The 12333-nt window shown below is 47.3% G+C and overlaps 4 protein-coding genes across 4 annotated transcripts; 2 read left to right on the top strand and 2 right to left on the bottom strand.

Annotated features, from left to right (window-relative positions):
• Nucleotides 1-11: 11 nt before the first annotated feature.
• On the bottom strand, nucleotides 12-525 carry BO87DRAFT_206967 (uncharacterized protein). Its single transcript, XM_025618598.1, has one exon. It carries the CDS (start codon nucleotides 389-391, stop codon nucleotides 77-79), a length of 315 nt encoding a protein of 104 aa, XP_025482896.1. The 5' UTR covers nucleotides 392-525; the 3' UTR covers nucleotides 12-76.
• Nucleotides 526-1265: 740 nt separating this feature from the next.
• Nucleotides 1266-3298, top strand: BO87DRAFT_328352 (salicylate hydroxylase). Its single transcript, XM_025620214.1, has 3 exons — nucleotides 1266-2337; nucleotides 2400-2606; nucleotides 2665-3298. The coding sequence occupies exons 1-3, from the start codon at nucleotides 1654-1656 to the stop codon at nucleotides 3088-3090; spliced, it is 1317 nt and encodes a 438-aa protein (XP_025482895.1). The 5' UTR covers nucleotides 1266-1653; the 3' UTR covers nucleotides 3091-3298.
• Nucleotides 3299-5646: 2348 nt separating this feature from the next.
• BO87DRAFT_373801 (BRcat and Rcat domain-containing protein) lies at nucleotides 5647-7317 on the top strand. Its single transcript, XM_025622637.1, has 3 exons — nucleotides 5647-5734; nucleotides 5810-6783; nucleotides 6843-7317. The coding sequence occupies exons 2-3, from the start codon at nucleotides 5834-5836 to the stop codon at nucleotides 7189-7191; spliced, it is 1299 nt and encodes a 432-aa protein (XP_025482894.1). The 5' UTR covers nucleotides 5647-5734; nucleotides 5810-5833; the 3' UTR covers nucleotides 7192-7317.
• Nucleotides 7318-10733: 3416 nt separating this feature from the next.
• On the bottom strand, nucleotides 10734-12287 carry BO87DRAFT_373800 (transferase family protein). Its single transcript, XM_025622636.1, has one exon. The coding sequence runs from the start codon at nucleotides 12091-12093 to the stop codon at nucleotides 10912-10914; it is 1182 nt and encodes a 393-aa protein (XP_025482893.1). The 5' UTR covers nucleotides 12094-12287; the 3' UTR covers nucleotides 10734-10911.
• Nucleotides 12288-12333: the final 46 nt, after the last annotated feature.

The following is a 12333-nucleotide window of genomic DNA, read 5'->3' as shown; positions in this document are numbered from 1 at the left end:
CCATAGCACGAGTCAAGGCTTACTGCGATGTACGGCCGTACTTGGTAATTAGTGTGTCGCTGACCATGACCATGGCTTATGGCCGAGCGGGACTTATACTAACACTGGATACTACATAACTAACTACTGTAGGACAAGTAGAGCTGACAATAACATTGACAGTGCTATTGTTTCTCTGATCCCTTGCATTCATCCAGCCAATACCACAGCCGATGTTCATGCAGGACGATAGGTACATCGTACTCCTCGCAGGGGACCATGCATCGTTCCAACAGGAAGAGGTTCCCAAGCCGCGGTCTCTGGGGGAGCCGCCTGCATTGGTGGCGCCAAAAATTGCACATCGAAGCAGCAGCAGTTCTGCCGGCAGCTGGTCACTTTCCTTAATGGGCATATTGCAGTGCGCAAAGCATCATGATTGGATGGTTTGCCAGCAGGGGATGATGCACGGTACCCAATTAGAGGCCGGCTGATGGCAATGGATCGTCCAATCAGACCTTGATACCCTTCTGCTTACTCACCCCCCGCTTCGGCACGTTTTTGTTTCCATTCCCGTTACAATTATTACCATACCGTAAGTAAGCATTGCCCCCCACGGATGTTTGCCTGGTCTGGTTCGCTTTGCTAGCCACAGTCCAGCCTCCCATACTTCCTCTCGTGGGATGCCCCCTTTTCATCAAAATTTTCAACACTGCCTTGAAAATGTATACCGATCCATGGAAATTGAGGTGCCACCATCGAGATTCAACTCGGGGAGTATCTGGGGAATTTACGGAGTAGGAACCCGTATGTCTGGTCATTCAACCGATCAAGGTCAACGCTATCGGCAAACCGTGATATGTGCTATCCCACAAGCGATATCTTCATCGTGGATATTATCAATCACAGTCGCACTGCATCCCGGCCAACTGCAGCGTATACATTGGCATTTGCAAGACTGCCGATCCATTTCTAGAAACACTGGCGTATCTGCCGAATGGCAGTGCCTTATACTTTCCATATCCGACCATACTATACCAAGACAATGACAGAATCACATCGCACAATCGCACGTATACCGGGCTGACCCGTCTCATTCTTCTATCCGAGACAGACAAAGAAGTAAAAAAGTGTGGCAGCCTTGCCGCAAAGCTTGTATAGCGGTGGCCGTTGAAGTGCGGAGCGCACCTACCATCGGATATGGCACGTCACACAACCACCGACTGTAGTCCGCAAATGAGGTGCAGCACCCTCACCACATCTCTATAATCCTCCATATAAGCTACCAACTAGCTCCGATTACTTGCAAGCTTGTTTGCTGTTGCCGGCTTATAACATCACCCATCAGCACCACTCGACAGCATCATGGAATAGCCCATCGGCTACGGCGCCAGCAGTGCCGTATATCCGTGTCCGATGCCCCACGGGGATCAGCCAGATAGCATCCGATGGACTCTGAGGTCACTGTCTCCCTGGTACCGACGTGCCTCATCAGCATCCGACTCTCCGCGCCACGCATCTCAGCAATGACATCGTTCAAAACAAGCTATCTGTAGTCTCTAGCTTTAGTAGATAAAAGACCTGGAGAGCCCTGGCCGCTGCTAACTCCCCATCACTTCACCTCCCACCTCAACCCATCATCCAATCCTCCAATTCATCTACATTATACACCACAAAATGTCCCCCACAAAGAAAGACTTTCACGTCGCCATCATCGGCGGCGGCATAGCAGGCATCACACTAGCTATCGCACTCCACCACCGCAACATCCCCGTAACCATCTACGAGCAAGCGCACGAATTCGGCGAAGTAGGCGCCGGCGTCTCCTTCAGCCCCAACGCCGTCCAAGCCATGAAATACTGCCACGATGGCATCTACAACGCCTTTGAGAAAGTCTGCACGCGGAACCTCTGGCCCACCAAGCAAAAGGTCTGGTTCGACTATCTGGACGGATACAACAGCAAGAACACAAGCCAAGAAGAAAACGGCCACCAAAAAATTGAATTCACCATCTCCAACAGCCTCGGCCAGAACGGCGTTCACCGCGCGCATTTCCTTGACGAAATGATCAAGCTCGTCCCCAAGGAGATCTCTCGCTTTAACAAGCACCTGGATGATATTCACGAGCGAATTAGCGATGGCAAGCTTATCATGAAGTTTGCCGATGGATCCGAGGATGAAGCTGATTTGGTCATCGGATGTGATGGAATCAAGTCCCAGGTGCGCCAGATTATCGTCGGTGCGGACCATCCTTCTGCGAAGCCGTCGTATACTCACAAGTATGCGTACCGGGGTCTCGTGCCGATGGATAAGGCGGTTGAGGCGATTGGGGAGGAATTGGCTTCGAATTCTTGCATGCATGTGAGTAACCCATTCCTTTGAGTTCTAATTGACTGGAAAAGTCATACTGACGGTGACAATAGATGGGCCCCGGTGGCCACATGCTCACCTTCCCCGTGAACGCCGGCAAAACACTCAACATCGTCGCCTTCCACACCACCACCGACGAATGGGTTGAGTACCCCAGACTCACCCGCCAGGGTACCCGCGATGAAGTCCTCCGTGACTTTGCCGGCTATGGACCCAACGTGACCAACTTGCTCAAGTTGACTGATCCTCAACTCAGCGTGGTATGCAATACCCCCTTCCCCCATTTACCTTAGACAATCAAATCTGATGAGTATACAGTGGGCCATCTTCGACCTAGGCGACCACCCGGTCCCAACATTCTACAAAGGCCGCGTCGGCATCTCCGGCGACGCCGCGCACGCTACCTCACCGCACCACGGCGCCGGCGCCGGCTTCTGTATCGAGGATACAGCCGTGCTGGCGGCACTGCTGGAAGACGAGCGCGTGCAGACGCACAAGGATCTTCAGGCAGTGTTGGCGGCGTTTGATGAGAACCGACGCGAGCGGTCTCAGTGGCTGGTGCAGAGTAGTCGTTTCATTGGCGATTGCTATGAGTGGAGGGCTGATGGGGTAGGAAGTGATTTCAAGAAGATTGAGGAGGCGATTAACTATCGGAATGGGATTATTGCCAATGTGGATGTTGGCAAGATGTGTGAGGAGGCGAGGGGGGCGTTGGGGAAGAGGATTGAGAAGGCTTCGTTGTGAGTATGACTACTAGTAGGCTTTTGAAAGGAGGGTTTGTACGATGATAGAGGGTTTGTTTGTGTTATTCATGGGTTCTAGCGAGACATATTGTTTGTTTAGCATGTGTTTGTTGGATAGATTAATTCATTCTTAGCATATTATCCTGAGACCTTTGGTTGTTCAGCGGTACTACACTGAATTCTCATTGATAATGGTCCTAGGAGATTATGATGATAGGTAGGCATGTAGCACTAAGCCTGCATTTGTTCCACAACACACATGCCTTATGCGGCCTTTTCTCACGTAGTTAGAACCACTTTTCAGTATTAACGTATGTGATAAACCGTACTAGTATCCTCACGTAAATATTAACCTCCGGGACAGCTCAAGTAACAATAATAACCCATCCATAGACTTTAGCCTCTCAACGCGAATTATTAACCAGCGCCGAATTCACCAATGACATCATCCTCTGTTTCGTACACAATCGATCGGGGTATCATATGAATAAATATAAAAATATAAAGTCGCCGAGGGTGTTGTCTGAAGAATGAACTATGTAAGATGTTAGAATGATTCTGTCTATATAAAGTCCAGTGCAGGACCTTCCCTCTTTTACAATATGGGGACATACCTGACTTATATACCCTGCAACGTCGCATGAATCGGTCACATCTCATGTTTCTTTGCGGAGAACAACAGCATTCTCCGACTTTGTATCAGGCGTCACTTGCTCACTCTGAGATCTCAACGAGACCAACCACTCCCAAACAAACGACAAGGGGTTCATGAGGCTCTCAATGGGACTGTAGGGTGATAGCGCGGGGTCGTAGAAATGCGTCGCCATGATTATTCCTTGATTCAACAATCATTCACACGCGTCACTTTCAAGAAACTAATCCTCTCAGAAAAAAGAAAATTTGGTGAAAATAGAACCAGAACAGAACCCTATCCCTGAAGCTGTAATGAGATGAAGGGAATGCCCTCAGCAACAAACAATGCAAATGATTCGCATAATGGCGTGCCGTGCCTCCACCGCTCATTCATTTATTGGTTCCCCGCATTTCTCATCGCTGGGCGGTGGGAAACTGGCATGTTTGTTCTCCAATTATATTCTGATGCAAACAGTGCAATTTCACATATTACTAATGTTTGGTGTGTTTGGATTGTTTGGATTGTTGGTTATATGTTCTTCGGTTCAGGGGTTAACGGCCGAGAGCCCCCGAACTTTGGGGGGGACTCGAATTTGGGGACTTTCGGATGTTGACCGCCTTGAGAGCTTCCGATGGGGGTTTATTGGGTTGGGGGTGGTGGGTGTTGGTTCCGATGGTGGGCTGGGGCTGGGGTTGGGGGGAGGGGGTAGGGGGTAGGGGGTAGGAATTTATATTGGATATCAGGGTTGGAGATGTAATGAATACATACATATTCGTCTCAATATTTTTCTTGATTGATGTGTCTAGTGGCGTAATGTTGTTATGATGGTGATAGAGCGATGCTGTGCATTGGTCTACAGTCAAGGGGGTTATCCGGATGGAAAACCGCTCGCCGCTTGATCATTACCGTATGACCATCTTCTAGAGATATTTGAGAGAGATGGTCACTTCCATCTTTTACTTAGTAACGCAGCTGTACTCTGTACAATGCTTTCTGAGTGAAGACGCCCTCATTTCACGGGCAGTTTCGCGATGAGCATAGCCGACATACAAAATGTGGAGACGGCTGATATAGTGGGTCTATGGTTATCATCTACTTACCCCAGGTCTTGGCTCTGTGAGTTATCTTGACTAGATAACTGTCAGCTTATGATGACTTCTCAAAGGTGAGGCTTGCAAATGAGCCGAGTGAGTGGAAAGAATTGAGAAGCTACAGAATTGTAACGGATACAAGGTATTTGCTGGTGATGTTGTACGGGAGGGTTTAATCAGAGGAGGTTGATATAGGTAATGTTGCTTACACTGCTGTCATACCCATCACAAGTGACAGTTCGAGGGAAAAGATGAGGAGAAGATAAAAATATTGAAGAAAAAGGTGATACGGTGGTGTCTAGACATTTACAGATACATATCCTCGAAATTGGGGAGGCTACCGGGTTTGAACAGTCTGAGCCATGAGGTTGTTTGAAAGCTATAGTGAATGACGGGTGCTATGAATGATCAAAAGGCTTCACTTGTCAATTGGTTTGGCACACATCTCACAAATGAAGTGACTCCCTCCTGAGAGCTGCAGGCCATGCTCGCAGCCACTACTCGCGGTTCATCTACTTTCCATCTGGACCATCTATCTACTTACAGGAGCCACAATCAGCATTGATGTGGATCGTGGGTCGGAACTAACACCTCACCTCATGAGACTGTATGGTCTCAAAAACCGTTGGCTGCGATAGAATTCCTCTGTTTTACCATACCGGATCTCAGTGCCGATTGGGCCAGACCGTTTTCTTCTTGAGCAGTGAGGGCGGCTTTCAGTTCCTTTACGTCCAGTGACCAGGGCACATACAAACGCTGAAACTTTGTTTGTTTTTCCTACTTCACACGGAACCTTCCCATCTCTATTTCCTCTCACGCATTCGCCTCCTAACAAGTACCATCTGGAAATGAAGACTATCACCTACTACTTCAATAATTTTTCATCATCTATGTGCTTTTGTTATCGTTATACGTTGACAGTAAGTTATCTCTCATCATGTGTGACAGACATGACCAGCCAGCCTTGTCATTTCTGACTGTTGTCTTGCTGTTAGAGCCTCTCACAGTCGCCTCAGACAATGGAATTGCACTCTCAATCATGCAACCACATGGACGACGAAATCTACGTTGTCGCCCAGCAACTTCAGGAGTTACAAGAGTACCTTGACTCTCAAAAAGGGAAGTGTCGGGCCGATGACAATGAAGACTATCTACAAGCATTTGGCCAAGAGTTGAGAGCACGTCTAAGGTCATTAGAGGACAACAAGCTTGCCTTGAGCATTGCTGCGGCAGTGCATTCCGACAGTCAGGTTATTGCTGCTATTACACGGGAAGAAGCTCAGGCAAGCGATGATCGACGTCTGGCAATCAGAATAAATGAACGAAACGATGACTCGGACTCTTCGACAACCGATTGTGATGTGGAGCAGTCTCAAGCGGCCACAGAGCCCCAGTCCAGTGACGATGAGTGCATCGCGGGTCCCTCGATGACATACAGAGAAAGACAGGCCTTGGAATTGGAGAAGTCCGCCGCCACGGAAACTCGGTGCTGCGTGTGCTATGAGAGTTTCTTCGCTCATAAGGTGAAGCAATTGGACTGCAACCACAATTACTGTGACGATTGTCTCAAAGATCTTTTTCTAAGAGCAACGAAGGACTCAACTCTCTTTCCTCCCCGATGCTGCCGTATGCCGATTCATCTAGAAGCTGTCCAGGAGCATATGTCAGAGACTGAGATGTCTGATTTCACGAGCGCGGAGATTGAGTTCTCCACCACTGACCGCACTTATTGCAGCAATACCAGCTGCGGCAAATTCATACTACCTCAAAACATCACAGCCGGCCGTGCTGAGTGTCCCCACTGCAACCTGAATACCTGTGCCATGTGCAAAAAGGCTTTTCACATCGACGACTGTGTAGAGGATACTGATCTGCAAGCTACACTGGCGCTAGCCAGTGCCCAAGGATGGCAACGGTGCTTCCGTTGCAGGGCTCTCGTCGACCTGGGGTTCGGCTGTTACCACATAACGTATGCATATACTTCTTCCACATTCCCCACTTCTACTTACTTACCCTTCTCAAAAACAGGTGCAAATGTCGCGCTGAGTTTTGCTACCTCTGTGGGCTTCAATGGAAGACGTGCGAATGCGTTACTTGGGACGAGGGAAGACTCGTCGCCAGAGCGGCAGAAGTTGTAGACCGCCAGGCCCCAGCGCCCTTGGCACCCCCGATACGCGATATCCTAGTTCAAAGAATGCGGGCAAACCTGATGGAGAATCACGAGTGCGAACACCAAGGCAGATTTCGGCGTCTTGCAGGTTCAGGATTGGAAGGATTTCAATGCGAGATCTGTGGAGCACGCCACCGGAAGTACATCCTGGAGTGTCGCCAATGCCAGATCGTAGTTTGTGAGTACTGCCGACGGAATCGTATTTGATGCGTTGTAGAAGGTTACAAATTCCGTTGACTGGTTGATGGAGAACTGAGTGTTTGATGACTTGTTACCAAAAATGCTGTTTCAAGGGTGGCTGGGTAGGGTCAGTGTAGAGGTGTGGTACTTGACGAGCTTCATAGGTAGCGGAGTACTTACGTTTACCTGAGATGCTGTTTCGTTCCATTTTCAGGTAAAGTGTTAGTTACAGTCCTAGAATGTGCGCATGTCTGCTTTGTCGGGATCTCATTATCTTTGTGTCATGTTCATTTCCATATGGCGGAGCTGCCACCTCGCGAAGGAAGGGCTTGGGCGATCAATCACCCAAAGAGCTTACGCTGGAGCATAGAGGAGATTTTCAGGTTCTAGTAAATTTCATTGTTTAAGAGGCCATGACTAATATTAGTACATATAACTATCACCTTTTTCTAGAGATTATGTAACATCATGGTGCTCCATCCACTGCACTGTAAATTCTCTCAATGAATGTAAGATATATACAATCTGATAGGCTGCCTAATGTATCAAGTCTCACAAGAATAGCCAAATAGATTTCAATCCAACCTTCGCTTGCAAATCGAATCTAACTAACGCGTGTATTTAGTCGTGGATTCCCAAGCTCGAGATCGGCGTCATGGTCCAGGAGAAATGATGCCTTTGGAAAGTCGACAGTCGTATAGAGGCAGGTTTTACGACGAGGCTCACAGGAACCACCTGATGAGTGTGACGAAAAGCAGTTTTCTAAACGAGTCCTTGGTCAAGCTATTGAAAGAATGGAGACAGCCAGTAGGAGAATACTCTATTCTGTAGCTTCTTATTAGGTCTATCTCCGACATGTGATTGATTCTGTTGTCGGTTGTGGTGACGAACTGACATGGGCTTTTACAGGATATGATGAATCCTCCTTCCAGCCGTCAATCTCTTTTCACCTAGTACCTTTGGAGGTAAGAGCCATCTACATAGAACGCAAGAAGAAAAAAGCTCGGAGCCACGGTAATCTGAGCCTCCTATCAGTGAATACAAATAGGGTCGCTTCGGGGATCTAGCGGAGGTAAGACTGGGTTCATTCTCATAATGACGTGTCCGGAAACGAAATTGATCATTGGAATTTTCCTGGATTCCTTAGCACTGTCCCACGTCCAGTGTTGTTGTGTGATTGCCTTTGTGAATTTGGTTTCTTCACATCGTGAATCAAGGACATTGATATATTCACCTTCTGTCAGGGTTCCAGCCACAAGGCTGTCTACCTGTCACATGACTACATGTTCTTTCCTATTCTGTATGGTTAGACCATCTAGTATAGCTATCGACCCCTCATTCTCCGCTACTTCTACCATCAACACAATCATCATACAAACACTACGTGTAGCTGCTACACTACCCTCTATCCCCGCAATGGTCTTTCCGATATCCATGGAAATGGAGTCCGTTACCAACACTGAGTTCCAATAGCGAAGCCAGCAGTATCAGAACATCTACTCGATCGCTGTGAGATGGGAGCTGGATGACACAAATGCCGATTTAGATACAGCGAAAGCGAGACTCAACAACGAACGCAACTTGATAACTTTTCATTATGGAGGCTACGGAACAACCAAAAAATGGGTCCTTCAGCATTGCGGAAAACATGAGCGAAGAATCCAAGACTGCGGACTTCGAAAGGGCTCTCACCCAATCAGCGACTATAGTAAGACCTATGTATACCTTACTCGTTGGTGCAGCTTCAATTAATATACTACTCAACAGATATAGAACAGTAGAACCGCGAGCTATTCCCGCGTATTACCACACTCTTTTCGCTGTTCATGTCTCAAGGAACCTCACAAAAGAAGAGCTAATAACACTCAGCACATGGATGCGGAAATTGCCATCGTTTGCGGGATAGAAGATCGAGCGTATCTATCACACTCAGTCTATGTATATGCAAGGATACAATCTAATTACAGAGAATCCTGGTCCGGACCTAACTCATCTCTTGCTACCTGAGCTGTCTGAAGATCGTGCTTCTCCTCGTCCTTTCTCTCCCAAAATGGAGAACCTCCCCTTCAGATCCATCAAGGATATCTGATGACTGTTAGGTTTATGCATGAGATACGCCGATGCTCTGGTTTATTATTTTCTATTAAAGGGAAATGGGGTTCTAAGAATGGCCAAGAACTTGAGGGAGCAAATGTTTCTATGACCAGAAACGACGAGTATGGATTTGATCAATTCAATTCAATTCAATTCAATTCATTCTTATACCTGATCGAGCCCGCTAAGTAAGATGCTAGCTATGCAGGTGCTTCACCTTTTGAAGCAAAGAATATGGCCCCGAACGCCGTCAAATCCCTCAAACTTGCAGTAAAACACGGAAATCACGAAGCAACACAGGCCATAACATAGGAAGCTCATTGCTACAGCTAAGCATAACTAAATATACACAATAACTAAATATACACAAAAAGTAAGATATACAGTAAATAAGCATTGCAACTGGCTGGCCAGTTATTTGTAAGCTTATTTCTTCTATTCTTTATTTATATTCTTACTCCCAATATATACATTCTACCTGATATGCATGTTTTTCCCGCTGACTCAAACAGGGTGTGTATGGATTCTTTTATCTAATATTTTTAGCACTTATCCCCATAGCCCTGAGACCTATATATTCCTAGCCCATATTAGAATCAGAATTAAGATTACCCTGACTAAACTGCTCGAGTAAGTCTGTTTATAGTATAAATTCAGTAATATAGTAAACTGCTTACAGGGGTGATATAAATAAATTATAATTAGTAATTTTATCCTCCAGATCTGTATATATAGTAATCTTATCCAGTATTATCCAGTACACTCCTACAAATCGGGAGTATGCTAGAATAATATACTTGAAGATTTAGAATCTTTCTCTGTAACTGTACTAATTACTCTCCTGTGTCTTGATCTTATAGAGAAAGTGTATGAGTCTGATTTTTTATATATATATTTATATAATCACAGCTATATATATCTTAGTAGGAATATTCTTGTAGATTACTAGCATCTTCTTTTTAAAGAAGATTTCTAGCAGTCTACTTGTTAATACTGCTGTATATCTTATCTTCCACTGCTTAGCCCACCTCTCCTGGAACTTGCTGTGAACGGCCCTCTTAATAGCGGAAGCAAGCCGGATTATTTGTTGTTCTGGTCTGGCCCCGCATTCCACTGCCTGCTTTGCTTCAGAGTCTGCAGCCTCATTCCTCTCGACCCCGACGTGTGCAGGGATCCAGTGGATAGTGAGATCGAGGCTGGCACCATCCAGATATGGATCTGATCATGGGATTGTTCTCCAGACTTTACAGTCTGCTTGCTTCTGTTTATGTGATAGCTGAATATCATACTAATAAATCCTCTATAATTCTTGTATGTAACACTTTAATGCCCGATATAACACCTGAAAACGTATGCCTTTGAGCCTTTTTCAAAGGTCTCTTATAGTGATTATCCGAATTCGGCATATTGACCATTAACTATCATGCTGTGGTCTTCTGTAACCGACAATTATTCTTAGTTAATTAAAATGACAGTGACATAATAGACATGGAATGGGATTATACTGTAGTCTTTTCAAGACGACAGACAGCACCATCAAGTGTCATAGCATCTTTAGATACTGATACTACTTTCCTGATGTTGCATAACAATTTTCACGAGTAAGAAACAATGACGTTTTCTCATTTCCTGCCTATGGTATTTTTTGATCAATCACGCAACCTGCTCGAAATACTTCAAAAACTCCACATCCCTCACCAAAGCCTCATACTCCTTCTCCGGCGCTTGCACAAAAACCTCAAACACCCTCGTACCACTCTCAGAGAGATCCGGCAGAATTATCGCGCACGCCCCCGGCACCCCCGCCTGCACCCGAAACGCCACGGGCCTTGCTGCCGCTCCCAGATCATACTTGGCTGCGCTCCCTGCATACCAGGTGTTCATGAACAGATCCATGCCTGCAAAGTCCGCGTTTGGGATAAGTATCTCCGTGTCGGCGAGTGAGGTTTGCAGTGCCGTGAGATGTCCAATCTTCGATATGTCAACGGCGTGGATGGATTGACGAATCTTGGTAGCTGCTGCGGCAAGGCTGCGGTCCCCTTCGGAGATGAGTGTGGTGGAGGGCACTGGTCCAGCGAGGGTACCGATTACGGCGTTGCCGAAGTACTGGGGTGATGTTTTGTGCTCTGGGTCGCGGGACCGGACGTCGATGGGGTGGACGAAGCGGGATGGGGCGTTGGCTTGGTTGGGGTGAATGTGTAGACGGGCCCGGGTGAGTGCCCTCCACAGGAGGGCTGAGATGCAGTCGTAGGAGGTTATGTACTCGACCTGGTCTAGGTGGGGGGTACATCGAGCTTTGAGCTGCTGAATGGTGGGCTCTGTGATGCGGTAGATGCCGGCGCGGGTTGGAGGTGGCGGCTTGAATTGAAACTTGCTCATCTCGATGATGTGGAACAGGGGGAGTTGAGCGAGTCGATCTTGTTGCGAGATCGTGGTATCCAGGGTAGGAGCATTGTAAGAATCTCTTTTGAGGTCTGGAGTGTAGGTGGGCATGTCCAGGCCTTCCTGATGTGCCTTGCTGCTCTGACAGACGAGCGAGATGAAAGTGCTGAGAGATACCCAGTCCCCGGCTGCGTGGTCCACTCGAAACCCTACGGCCAGACCCCCTTCAATGAGATTGATTTGCATTAAGCAGACCGGGTGCTTCGCGATTGGATCTTTCGGTAGGAATTGAGTCAGATCGAGCTTGCTGGGAGAGAACGAGTCCTGGGCCAAGTCGTGGAAAGGCTCGCACTCGGGGCTCGTGTATCGGCGTATGCTGACTTCCACCGCGCTGTCGGGGGAGGTCACAATGCAGAGCCTTCCGGATTTGTTGAATTCAAGATAACCTGCCATGAATGGTAGTTGGCGAGTTGCGTGCTTCACTCCCTCCAATAAGGAGGAAACCACACTCTCTGGGTCAACAGTGGCCTGGAGATGGTAGAAGAGGACGGCTTTCACAGTCTTGGTGAAGCCTCCTTTGTCAAGATCTGACAATTCATACATCTTTGTGCCCTGCATGGACTCATTCGTGGATCGTAATGGTCGTGTATAGTCTGACTGAAAGCTTGTTGCTCTGAACACATCCAAGGTTGT

This window comes from Aspergillus neoniger (assembly GCF_003184625.1).
Source record: "Aspergillus neoniger CBS 115656 unplaced genomic scaffold BO87scaffold_6, whole genome shotgun sequence".
In the NCBI taxonomy this organism is placed as follows: Eukaryota; Fungi; Ascomycota; class Eurotiomycetes; order Eurotiales; family Aspergillaceae; genus Aspergillus; species Aspergillus neoniger.
The sequence above is the reverse complement of the archived record's forward strand: the minus strand, read 5'-3'. Positions and strand labels throughout refer to the sequence as shown.